At 51.6% G+C, this 12,084-nt stretch overlaps 1 protein-coding gene across 1 annotated transcript in view; it reads left to right on the top strand.

The window, feature by feature from the left end:
- BIRC5 (baculoviral IAP repeat containing 5) overlaps positions 1–11,025 on the top strand; it is a 30,366-nt gene extending 19,341 nt beyond the window's left edge. Inside the window, 1 exon segment of the mRNA XM_030887768.1 lies at positions 10,608–11,025. Within this exon segment, the coding sequence (XP_030743628.1) occupies positions 10,608–11,025 (418 nt within the window).
- Positions 11,026–12,084: the final 1,059 nt, after the last annotated feature.

Genomic DNA, 12,084 nt, shown 5'->3' with positions numbered 1-12,084 from the left:
GGGTGGAGAAATAATGGAAAGAATTGCGATGATGTCTACCAATTACAGGTGCCATAGGCGGACTCTAAAATGTTATAATTGATGCCGATTAGAAATAGCTTTTGCTTTATGATCTTCGAGAGAAGAATAGCAACCTGATGGTGCCTAATGCAGTTCTCTGTGGGGAACCACTCACTTCCCTTGGCCCTGGCGCCTCGCCCTCTGGTGTCTTCCCTTCCCTGTCTCTGCCGTTCCGCATCTCTTTTATTCTGTTTCATAGCACATACCTTTCATTCACCTTTCATTTCGGCAGCTCTGTGCCGTTTCCAAACCTCTCTCTGATGTCTTTCTTCTTGCCACCAAGAATCTAGTGAGACACGGACAGATTTTCAATCCCCAGTTAATAAAATTCAGCCATGTCTCACGACTCTGCTAAGGTCGCTTTGCCAGGAAGCAGGAAAGACAGCCTCCGTCCGCCAGGACGTGTCCATGGCCACGACCTGGCCTCTCCTCGGCCCTGCACGCCAGCCCTTTCCCCTCCCTGCCGACTCTGGCTTTTCCTCCGGGGATCAACTCGTCAGACAAATGATCATTAAGAGGTTTTCTGCGGCCTGTGACACTGGTGAAAGGGCCCCGCCCTTGGTGGCGCCGGGCAGGGAGGAATGATACACTCTGCCACGCAGTTCCCTCAGGGGGATGAGTTTTGCCGTCTCCTGTTGCAGCTGCCAGGAAATGAAAGCCCCGGGACACAGAGAGCCACTCCGCAGCAGAGCCAATGACAGGCCCTCCAGGGAAAACACAAAGAAAGGTGACTGAGAGCTAAAGGGGACAGAGAAGAGGACCCGCGGGGTGTGGTCTGGCACAGTCCCCCCAAGCCTTTGTGTGAGGGATTTCAGCGCAGCTGTACTCCGGTTGGAAGGCAGCGCTCACTGCTAACCTGAGGCCTGTCGGGTCGAGTCTACCCAGAGGAGCGTTGAAAGAAAGACCTGGTTATCTGTTTTGGGGAAATTGTCCATGGAAAACTCTATGGAGCATAGTTCTACTGTGCCCCGCACCGGGCCACCGTGATTCAGAGTGGACGTGAGGGCGACTGGCGCAGGACTGGACGTTGTTTGGATGGGTTGCCCTTAGCTCAGCAGGAGCTGGAGCCGATTTGACTGCGACAACATAGTCCTGCCGGCATGTGGAGTCTTTTTTCTGGCCCTCCCTGCCCCTCTCTGTACCAACAAAGGAGGACTTAACACGAGCAAGTGGAGAGAGAATATGCTACTGAGTAGGCAGAGGGCCCTGAGCCCGTTTCCTCTCCGCTGCTTACTGCCTGAGTGGCCTTGGGTGTAATGGGCTAATCCCCCGTGCCTCAGTCTCCCCACCTCGATACTCTTCCTGCAGTGTTGTGGGAGGTTTCAATGAGTGACTGTGCAGAGGAGGAAGCCCTGGCTTAAGATCCAGAAGATCTGGTGCCCATTTGAGGCTCCATCTCCAACGGACTCCACGTGTCGGAAAGCCCCAGGGCCCCCTCTGACATGGGTTCTTTGTGTACAGACGCTGCTGAGAATGGTGAAGGCCTGTGCACATATAAGACATGACAATTATCTATGAGAGGAGCCGTGGAGAAGCGGGGGAGGAAGAGGGCCCTTTCACTGCCTTTTCTCTCCTTTTCAACGTTTTTGGTTTGTTTGCTGCTGAGTAGTTCTCTATCTAGCCTTTCCAGCTGTGAGTCTCAACACTGGTCTCTGCTGACATGCCCTGGGTTTCAGCCCCCAAGAGAGCGGCAGGGCCAGCTAGCTGTCTGACCCTTGCACACAGAGAGCCAGGTCCACCTGGCCTGCCCCTGCCAGCTGGTCCTGACGCGCTCCAGATTGGCCATGGACGTCCAAGCTTCTACCAGGGTGACCCATTAAATACTGGGCAGTATCCCTTCGCCCTGGAGCTGAGCATGGAGGGGTGAGGTGTGCATTGCCTGGGTAAAAGCCTTGCCCTCCCAGATCTGAGGTTCAAGAAGCCTGGCTTCCCCTCTCCAGAGACAAAAGGCAGCTTCCTCCCGCCCACCTGCCTCCTAGATTTGCTGTAGGGATTAGCCCAGACAAATAGCAGTTGAGCCCTGGGTGAGCTATCAAATACCTCCAAACTGCTACATCACAGGTTTTGTCCCCTAATCTTATGACCTGCCATTAAAGATCAGAATACGGAAGCTGCTCATTTGTAAAGCTCAGCACAGTGGCCGCCATTGTGCTGCAACAGAGCGAAACTCAAAATAATTCTCCTACCCAAGCAGTTACTATGGCACCATGCATATCAGAGACTCATCTTCCCCTACACCAGCCCCCTTGAAAGCTCACCCTGAGACCGGAGCTTCAGCTTCCTGTTCTCTGGCCCTGCAGCCTGAGAGCCTGATGTCTTTCCAGACCACCTCTCATCTCCCCAGCAGTCTCTGTGTGGCTCAGAGGAGGAATGCATGCAATGCTCACTGACAGGCTGGAGATCGGAGTCCAGCCAGAGGCACCTCGAAAGAAAGGCCTGGTGATCTACTTACCCCCCAAATCAGGTCTACTCTGACACACACATATCAGCATGAGTTGACTTGTAGGCAAGTCATTAATGAGATTTCATTCCTCTGCGTCAACACATCTCATCTGGGAACATCATCCCTATGTTCCCCGGCAGATCTTTCTCCCACCCAGAATGGCCCCCCTTACCTGCTCAGAATGTATAACCTTGATGTCTAACTCCATGTCCCATCCCACCAAGGGAAGCAGGCGCTGGGACCCAGGGAGATCGGGCTGGGGATTATCTCTGCTCAGAAAGAAGCAGGACCCCACAAGAGACACACTTATAACACGGTCCCTTGTGCGGTCCTGTTCACGAGCACCCGCTGCTCCTATGGGAGCTCATCTGCCACATTTGCATATCGGGGCTGCCGCCTTCACCTGTGGGTGCACGCGAGTGCATTGGTGCTGTGTGGGCCGGGCTGATACCAGTGTGCATAGGTGTACAGGACACACCAGAGTACGTTCACAAGAAGGGCTCCTCCATGGCCCTGGGTGAGGCTGGAGTTCAAAGTGCTTTCTCCTGTGCTCCTGGGGGTTCACAAGGAGTTAAGAGGCTCTCTAGCTCAGGGTTGGCGGCTCCACGCAGCCCTCCTCTCTTTGCAGCAGGTTCAGTAGCGAGGCTTGTAACACTCAGCAGTTATCTGCGAGGCTTTAGAGGATCCACAAAGCCCGTTCGTCCGGGCATTGCTAACAAGCCAGCGGGATGAGGAGATGAGCACAATGGGACAGAGCGAGCACGGAGAAGAGAGAGAGGCCCTTGTCTGCCGGCTGCTCAGCAACTTGCCAACAATTGGCTGCTGCTTTTTTCAAACTTAATGCATGCTCTCCATATTATGTATCTGGAATCCCCTTTCCCTTACCCAAACAAAACAAACAAACAAACAAACAACAACACCCCCCCCAAATCCCAACATTAAGCTCAATAGTCATTTTCCAACTCCAACCACCCCACCTTCCCAAATCCCACTACCTTCTATTCCACTCTTCCCCTTCTTTCTCTCTTCCTGCGTTCTCACTGAATTCGATTAGTCACATTCTTAATTAACTGTGCTGGTAAGAGCTCTATTAGGTATTAAATGTTTGTCACAATCCAATTAAAAAATCCATCACAGCAGGACAGCTTTCTCCAGGCCCAGTAGATTGATGCTTTGCATTCTCTACTCCGGGGGGACCGAAGGGGGGCCCCAAGGAAGGTCCAGAGAGACAGGGGCTCACTGGAGGGCCCTGCAGGGTCGCCTGCTGCCTGGTGCGGTGCTGAGACACTTTTCTTCCGAGCATGTCGACCGTGTAGAGTGTTCACACCGAAACAGAGGCCTACCAGGGCTGGCCCACTGCCTGCTTTGCCCAGGCCCACTCTGGTTTCTGCCCTGAAAGCCTTGCCTCCATGCGGGTCCCCTTGCCTGCTGCATCCCTCCTCTCCTCACTCATCAACTCACTGCCATCGAATCGGTGCCCATTCACAGTGACCCCATAGGACAGAGTAGAACTGCCCCTGTCTTAGAGAAAGCTGCCCCTGACAAGGAGAAAGTCTTGTCTTTCTCCTGCGGAACGGCTGGTGGTATCGAACTGCTGACCAGCTCTCCTTACCTCCCCTGGTCCCATGGAACGATGGATTAAGGTCAGCGAGCTGGCTTGTGTGTGTGTGTGTGTGTGTGGACACACATGCACTAATGCGTAAGGGTGCGTGGGGTGGGATAAGATGGGGAGGGGCAAGTCTGACAGTCTAAAGACGGGAATGTGGTGGAGTTTGGCTGTGCTTTCCAGGTGTCCAACTCTAGGCCAGAGCTGCCATTCAAAACGGCGCCTTTCTCTTTCATTTTCAAAAGACCAGCTCAGGAGGGGAGCTATCTCCTGGTGAAAGGAAAAGAAAATGTGCAGTCAGCCTTGGATCCCCAGTCTTTCCTCCCGAGCTTCTTCATCCTGGGCTCCGTTTCCCTGAACTTTCTTCCAGGTGTGACCTCTCCCTTTGTCTCCTCTTCCTGGCCAGGGAGGCATACATGCTATGCCTGCTCCCCGACAGATTCAGTACCGGCCTTTAGACCCCCCAATTCCCTGCTCCACCGCTGCCATCTCTTGAACTTCCTCGTTCGTCATCAGGATGGAGGCAAGAGAGTAGGCCCACAGCACTGCTGTGCCACAGCCCTGGGCCCCAGGGTGACGGGCAGAGCAATCATGGAGCCTCAGTGCCAGGCAGGCGTGTGCCCCAGGTTAAAGTGGCAGCACCCCAGCACCTCCCACTCTGATTTTGCCACATGGGGCTTAGTTTCCTAGTGCTGCCTTAGCAGAAGTGTCACAGTGGAGTGTGTTAACCAAAACTCACTTCCATTGCATAGTGGGCCCCAAAGCCAGAGTAGAACTACCCTGTGGAGTTTCAAAGACTTCAAATCGTTATAGGAGCAGACAGGCTGATCTTTCTCCTGTGGAACAGCTGGCTGGGTGCAATCACTGACTGTGGTTAGCAGCTCAGTCTGTAGCTCACCTCGAATTTATTTGGTCACAGTCCTGAAAGTTAGATGTCTGAATTCTGACATAGCTTCCTGTCTTACCTAGTTCAGCTTCCAGTAGCTGCCAGCAATCCTTGGCATTTCTGGGTTTATAGATGCATCTGCTTCCAATGTCTTCTTCCCCTTGAGTTTGTCTCTGTGTCTATTCTGGTCATCTTATAACCCAGAAGTGATTAGGTTTAGGATCCACTCTATACTGGTATAACCGCATTGGCAAAACCAAAGAAAAGGCCTATTTCTAAGTAGACTCAAGGATTAGGACTTCAACACATGTATGAGGGGGACTCAACTCAATTCATAACAGTGAGTTTTTCCATTTTGAGTCTCCTACCTGGATTTTGTTTTCTTCAATCTCTTGCTCGTTGAGTGCATCTTCCGAAGCTCTGTTAACCAACTATTGCTATATAACCGTGGCTTCTAATTATGATTCGCGTGGCAAAACTGTTTATTTGCTCTCAGGTCTTTCAAATTCTACCCTCGCAGGCCAGTAGACCTTAAAATCTGGCCCTCCAAGACTGGACTGGCAGAAGGGCAGTGTTTGTCATTTAGGATTTGAAGTCCCTCTGGGGCCTGGCCCTGTCTGTCCTCTCCTGGGCACACAGCACCACACTGAGGGACATAGGGGAAACCATGTGGCGAATGACTAAATGTGCTCGCAATCAAGAGTCCCTTTTTCATTCTTCTGGGCTCCCAAATCTGCTTGTCCCTTGGTTGTCACATAAAGCAAATGGCTTGACTTTAAGGCAACCCCTAACTGTTACGCTGATTGCCTTCACACCCTTTATCAGCCACCGCATCTATCTCAGCATAATCAACACCCCGGCCTATACCATGGCCTCCCCTGCCCTGGGACCATGCTAAATCCCTGCACAAATGGTCAGCCCTTTGTTCTTTGGTGCTTCTTCTTACTATCCTTTGAGGGCGCACTTCTGGGGAAGCATGAGCTCCGGCTTGAAAAGAGCAGAGGCAAAGTCAAATTCTGCCTTTTCCCTCCTGAGGCCAGAGCCCAGGTGGCCTAGTGGTTAGCCATTGGGCTGCTAATGGCAAGGTCAGCTGTCTGGAACTGCCAGCCACTCCTTGGGAGAAGATGGGGCTTTCGACTCCCACGAAGAGTTACTGTCTCGGAAGCTGACAGGGCCATATGAGCCGGCACTGACGTGAGGGCAGTGATTTAAGTCTATCGTTTTGCTTTGCGTTTCACTCAGGAGGCCATCCGGATTCAGCAGGAGCACTCTGGCCTCTGTTCAGGAGCCTGGTTTCACACAGGAGGTTTTTGTGTTGCCGGGATGCTGAAGAGGGTTCCGTGGAGCATCCAGACCAAGGCAGACTGACTACACCAACCTCAATCAGCCAGCCCAAACTCTATGGACCACATCCTATGGCAACTAATGCTGGGGATGGTGCAGTAGCCACCGTGGGCTCGCACGGCTCAGGGGCGGACTCAAAGGCAGTGAACACCAGGAAATTCAGTTGAGGAGACAAGACATTCAGAGGAAATAGATAAATAGTCAATCAAGACAGATTTTCATTAAGGACCTCTAACCTTGCTGGTGTTGTGGTTATACCTTGGGCTGCAATCTGCAAGATCAGCAGTTTGAAACCACCAGTCACTTCTAGGGAAGAAGATGAGGCTTTCTACTCCCGTAGCCTTAGTCTTGGAAGCTCTCAAGGGCAGTTCTACCTTGTCCTATGCGTTGCTATGAGTCGGCACAGACTCACTGGCAGTGAATTAGAAAATCAGAGATGATTGAGACCCCTGTGGCCCCAGAGGTCAGAGATTTGCAGCCTGTGCTGGAACTCGGGAGGAGGAAGGCTGGACTTGTTACCTGGTCCTGTTAGCTGCTGAGTAGTGCACAGAGTAGAATCACTCCAAAGGGCTTTCACGGCTCAGACTTTTTGGAAGAGGATTGCCAGAGATGTCCTCTGAGCACGTTTCAGACCCAAACGCACGGACAAGTCAACTCTGATGCACAGGGACCCTGCCAAGCTGCCACTTGGGGTTCCCAAAGCTCTAAATCTTTATGGGAGTAGAAAGCCTTGTCTTTCTTCCTTGGAGTGGCTGGCGGTTTCAAACTGCTACCCCTCCAGGCCTCCTCTGTGCACCTCCAGGTGGGTTCAAGTGGCCAACCCTTAGTTGAATGGTTGAGTGTTCACATCATCCAGGGATTCCTATTGGCTAACATACCAAAGTCCCACAAACTGGATGACTCAAAGTAACAGACACTATTGACTAATTTACTTCCCCGTTCGGGGGACTGGAGGCACAAATTCAAGGTGTCAGCAGGGCCAGGCTGCCTCAACAGGCAGTAGGGAAAGCTTCTCACCTATGTTTCCGTAGTCTGGTGATTCCCGGCAATGCTCGGTGCCCCTCGGTTCACAGACACATCGTTCCCAACTCCCAACTCAATCTTCACATGGCGCCTGTCTTCCCGTTGTGCCGTGTCCCTTGTCTTCTCGTAGAAGGACACCGATTCAGGCCTCGAGCTAACTACTCCCTTCTGGAAAGACCTGTTCCCCTAAGAAGGCCAGAGTCACAGCTACCAGGACTTGGGAGGGGAACGCATCTTTTTGAAGGACACACAGTTCAACCCACAGCACAGTGGCTGGCAGGGGGGCTTCTAGGCAGAGGAGTCTGCAGCTCGGGTGATCGAGGAGGAGAAAATGGAGACTAGCCTGGCAGGAAGCGGCAATTCTGACGGCTTTTCAGATGTGAAAGAATATGAATGGGAGTTGATGACAATGAGAAATCAGACTCAAACTCTGTGGGATGCACCTGCTTCCTTCTTGCCTGTCGATCTTGAGCATGCTGGGAGCTCAAGGGTCACTTGCTCTGGGAAGGGGTTTGAAACTTCTAAAGTGCCAACAGCAAAAGTAGCTCCAGGTTGCAGGTGTCCTCTGGCCTGGTTAGTAGTCAGGGATTCTAGCCTGTCACTGAATTTAGAGGTTGGATGGGACCGGGCTGTCTTCACTGGAAAGGCATGCATCAACTGCCTTTGGATGGGAGTGGTGGGCTGTCAGCCAGTGACTATTAAATGACAAGGACAGTTTATCCTCACTCAGGGAAAGGCACTTCATTTAGGTTTTCCACTTCTAGTCACAGCATTAAAAATAGAAGTAAAATAAAATGAAGGAAGTCGGAACTTCTCTTTGCCGAGTGCAGTACCAGTCCCTACCCTGATTGTTTCAACTGGCAGGACCATACCAAGAGGCTGCTGAGTAAAGAGGTGGTACCCATGAGAATGCCCTTCCCTCTCACACTGGGGACAGGCAGATATGACGAGGGGCTGTGAGCTAGTTGGCCAACCTAGGCAGGGCTGGAGGGAACGTTTGCTTAGAGCCTATGCGTGGCACTGCATCCATGCTATTGCACTTGGTCTGCACTATAGGACTGAAGGTATTCTTATTTCTAAGGGGTACACTGAGGCTGAGCAATAAGTAATGGGACAAGGTCATTTTGCACGTGGAGCTGACATTGTAAAAATTAATTTTAATAAGTCATTGTATAAATCATGTATACATCCATTGTATCAAGCACATTTATCTATATGTTGCCATTATCACTTCCAAAACATTTTCTTTCTAGTTGAGCCCTTGGTATCAGTTCCTGTTTTCCCCCCTCCCTCCCCTTGATAATTTATAAATTATTTTTATTTTCATATTTTACACTTTTTGCTGGCTCCCTTCCCCCACGTTTCTGACTGACTGGCTGCAGACGCAGGCATTCTCATTAGTCTCTCCTGTAGACAACCAACCACCTGCCATAGAGTCAGTCCTCACTCACAGCAACCCCTTATTTCCGTAGCTTGAAAATCCTTGTACTGGGGGCTCATGCAGCTCTTATCACAGTCCGCCTGTCCATCCATCCATCCATCCATCCATCCATCCATCCATCCATCCATCCATCCATCGTGTCAAGCACCTTTGTACACATGTTGCCATCATCATTCTCAAAACATTTTCTTTCTACTCGAGCTCTCGGTATCAGCTCATTTCCCCCCTCCCCCAGCCTCCCTCATGAACCCTTGATAATTTATAAATTATTATTATTACTTTCATGTCTTACACTGACCGCTGTCTCCCTTCACCCACTTTTCTGTTGTCTGTCTCCCAGGGAGGGGTTTATATACAGATCATTGTGATCGGTTTCCTCTTTCTCCCCCTACCATCCCCTTACCCTCCTGTTATCACTACTCTCATGATTTGTCCTGAGGGGTTTATCTGTCTTGGATTCCCTGTGTTTCCAGCTCTTATCTATACCCATGTACATGCTCTGGTCTAGTTGGATTTGTAAGATTAGAATGGGGGTGATGATAGTTGCAGGGGGGTGGGGTGGGCATTAAAGAATGAGAGGAAAGTTGTTTTATTGGTGCAGCAACCCTTTAAAGACAGGGTAGAACTGCCATGTGGGTTTCCAAGATTGGAACAGAGTGAGAAACTCATGGCTACAGTTTTTAAATATAACAGAAGATATTGGCCAGAACAGACCAACAGGAGGGTCCCCAGTGTGAAGCTTCCATGTCTTCTTCTAATGGAGTCCTGATCCCCACCTTTTAGGCACGTTGGGATATTTTCAATTCAGGGAAGCCTACCAGAGCTTTAAGTCTGGAGCTTTCATTGAGGTCTTACTACAAAGACCTGATGGATTGGAACATCAGCTATGTTATTTAACTCTGTCTCCAGCTCCCTCCTTCTCCTAAGGATAGGCTTCTGTCACCACACGGTGACTCTCTCAGGTACTACCAGCCCTTCCCTTGAGTCACTTCATCAGTACAGCTCTCACTGTGGTCTGGAGCCTCCAGGAATAACTAGGAAACATCAAGAGTTTAGAAGGTCTCTTCTAGGAATGAGAGACAACAACCCAATCTTTGGGTACAGTTAATGCTGCATCTCGGGAGGACCTCCTATAAGCCAGCCCTGTGCGAGGCCTAGGAGCCCTGGTAGAGTCATTGCTATGCATTGGGCTGCTAACCATAAGGCCAGCAGTTTGAAACCACAGCCACTCCAAGGGCAAAAGACAGGGCTTTCTACTTGTGTAAAGTGTTACAGTCTTGGAAACCCACAGGGGCAGTTCTACCCTATTCTACAGGATCTCTATGAGTCGGCATTGACTCAATGGCAGTGCGTTGGGTTTGGGGTTTTGGTGCAAGGTCTAAGAGGAGTCCCCTGTCTGCATGGTCACCACTGGCTCTCCTCCCTCCGGGGCACACATACGCGAAGATGCAGCTCACAGGCCTTGATTAGAAAAGGGGAGCACACAATAGGCTCCGCAGAGCCAACCAGGGCTGTCGCCCAATAACTATTTTGCATCAAGCACTAAGTGAAAATTGCTACAAGCGTTAAGTAAATGCAAGCAGGGCCAGGGTCTGGAGGTGGGTTCTGCTTTACCCTCTTGTGGGGTTGCCACATTTAGCCAATGAAAATAGAGGCCATCCAGTTAAATTGGAATGTTAGAGAAACAATGAGTAATATTTTAGGATAAGTAAGACCCATGCAATATTTGCCATATACTTAGGTGTAAAAGGTGATTTCTTGGCAGTGTACTGCCACAGCCACATTTCAATCGCGGGTTTGTCAGGCGGCGGAGTGAGCACCCTAAGTTGCCCCCGGCCTGGCAGCTCTATCTCAAGGGCCGCCGCATCTCTACGTTCAAGAACTGGCCTTTCTTAGAAGGCTGCTCCTGGACCCCGGAGCGGATGGCCAAGGCTGGCTTCATCCACTGCCCCGCAGAGAATGAGCCCGACCTGGCCCAGTGCTTCTTCTGCTCCAAGGAGCTGGAAGGTTGGGAGCCGCCGATGACCCCATTGAGGAACATAAAAAAGCATTCGTCTGGCTGCGCCTTCCTTTCGGTCAGGAAGCAGTTTGAAGAGTTGACCCTGAGTGAATTCTTGAAATTGGACAAAGAGTGAGCCAAGAACAAAATTGTGAAGGAGACCAGCAACAAGCAGAAGGATTTTGAAGAAAGTGCCAAGAAGCAGCTGGCCGCCCTGGAGTGACACTGTTCATCGTCCAGCCTCTGCCTGCCATGACCCCTAGCTCTCTGGGGCCCTGCCGCTGGGTGACTAGATTGAATGGCTTTTCTGTGTGGCTGGAGGACAGCCCACGGACCTGTACCACCTGCCCTGCCCTTTCTCGTCCCTTCTTTCCTTGTGGACTGGGCTGGCCTGAGGCCGGCTGCTGGTGTGAGGCCTGGGTCAGGAGGGGCCGCCTGATGGCACCCATGTAGCTGTGGCCTGCCGTCCCTCATGGCCAAGATGCTGGGTGTGGACACGCGCAGGGTTCCTGTGAGTGGACAAAGAATTCCAGTCTCCTTTTAAAACTCACCTGAGACTCCAGCCCCAGAGTGGGTCTGTCTTAGCTGTGTTCAGAGCACCTTGGCTCTCACTTGGCCTGACAGCATCTGCACAGGCCTTGGGCTTGCTGCCCACCTGTGTCTGTCAGCCCTCATCCTCTCTCCCCCTCCCTCCATGGGTGGCCATTCAAAGGTCTCCATCCTGCCTGCTGGGCCCCCCTGGCCCTTCGGATTACATGATTGTAAAGACCCACAAGTGCAGAAGGGTGTACTGAGTGGCAGGCTGGCACCCCTGGTGGGGGGAGAGCACCTTTCTCTGTGGGAGCCCTGGGGGAGGGCTGGGAGAAGCCGAGCAAAGCCCACCACTTGCTTGAGATCCCAGGAAAACATTCTGTGGGCACAGGGCAAAGTGGCCATGTTTATCTGTGACCAATGAGGTGGCTGCATGCCCAAGCTCACCCAGGAGTGGGCACCAGTGCCCCCAGGGCACTGCCCTGAGGGGTCTTGTAGCCTGGCATCACAAGCCTTGCTCATTGAGTCCTGCTGCCACCCCAGTGACGCATGTCAGGAAGCTGGTGCCCAGTGTCCCCACGCATGCATGGCTCTTCCCGATGGAGACAGTGGGATAAATCAATTAAAATGTCCTGAAAAAAAGAAAAAAGATTATTTCTTGTCGATGTGAAATCCGATGTAACTGAGTATCCTGAATTCTATCTGGCAGCCCTACACCCTTGCCACTTGTCCCTGCCACGATGCTGAGTGA

Source organism: Echinops telfairi, unplaced genomic scaffold (assembly GCF_000313985.2).
Source record: "Echinops telfairi isolate 266 unplaced genomic scaffold, ASM31398v2 ScPeMD7_7424;HRSCAF=8462, whole genome shotgun sequence".
Lineage (NCBI taxonomy): Eukaryota > Metazoa > Chordata > Mammalia > Afrosoricida > Tenrecidae > Echinops > Echinops telfairi.
Note: the sequence above shows the minus strand (reverse complement) of the source record. Positions and strands in the feature narration are given on the sequence as shown.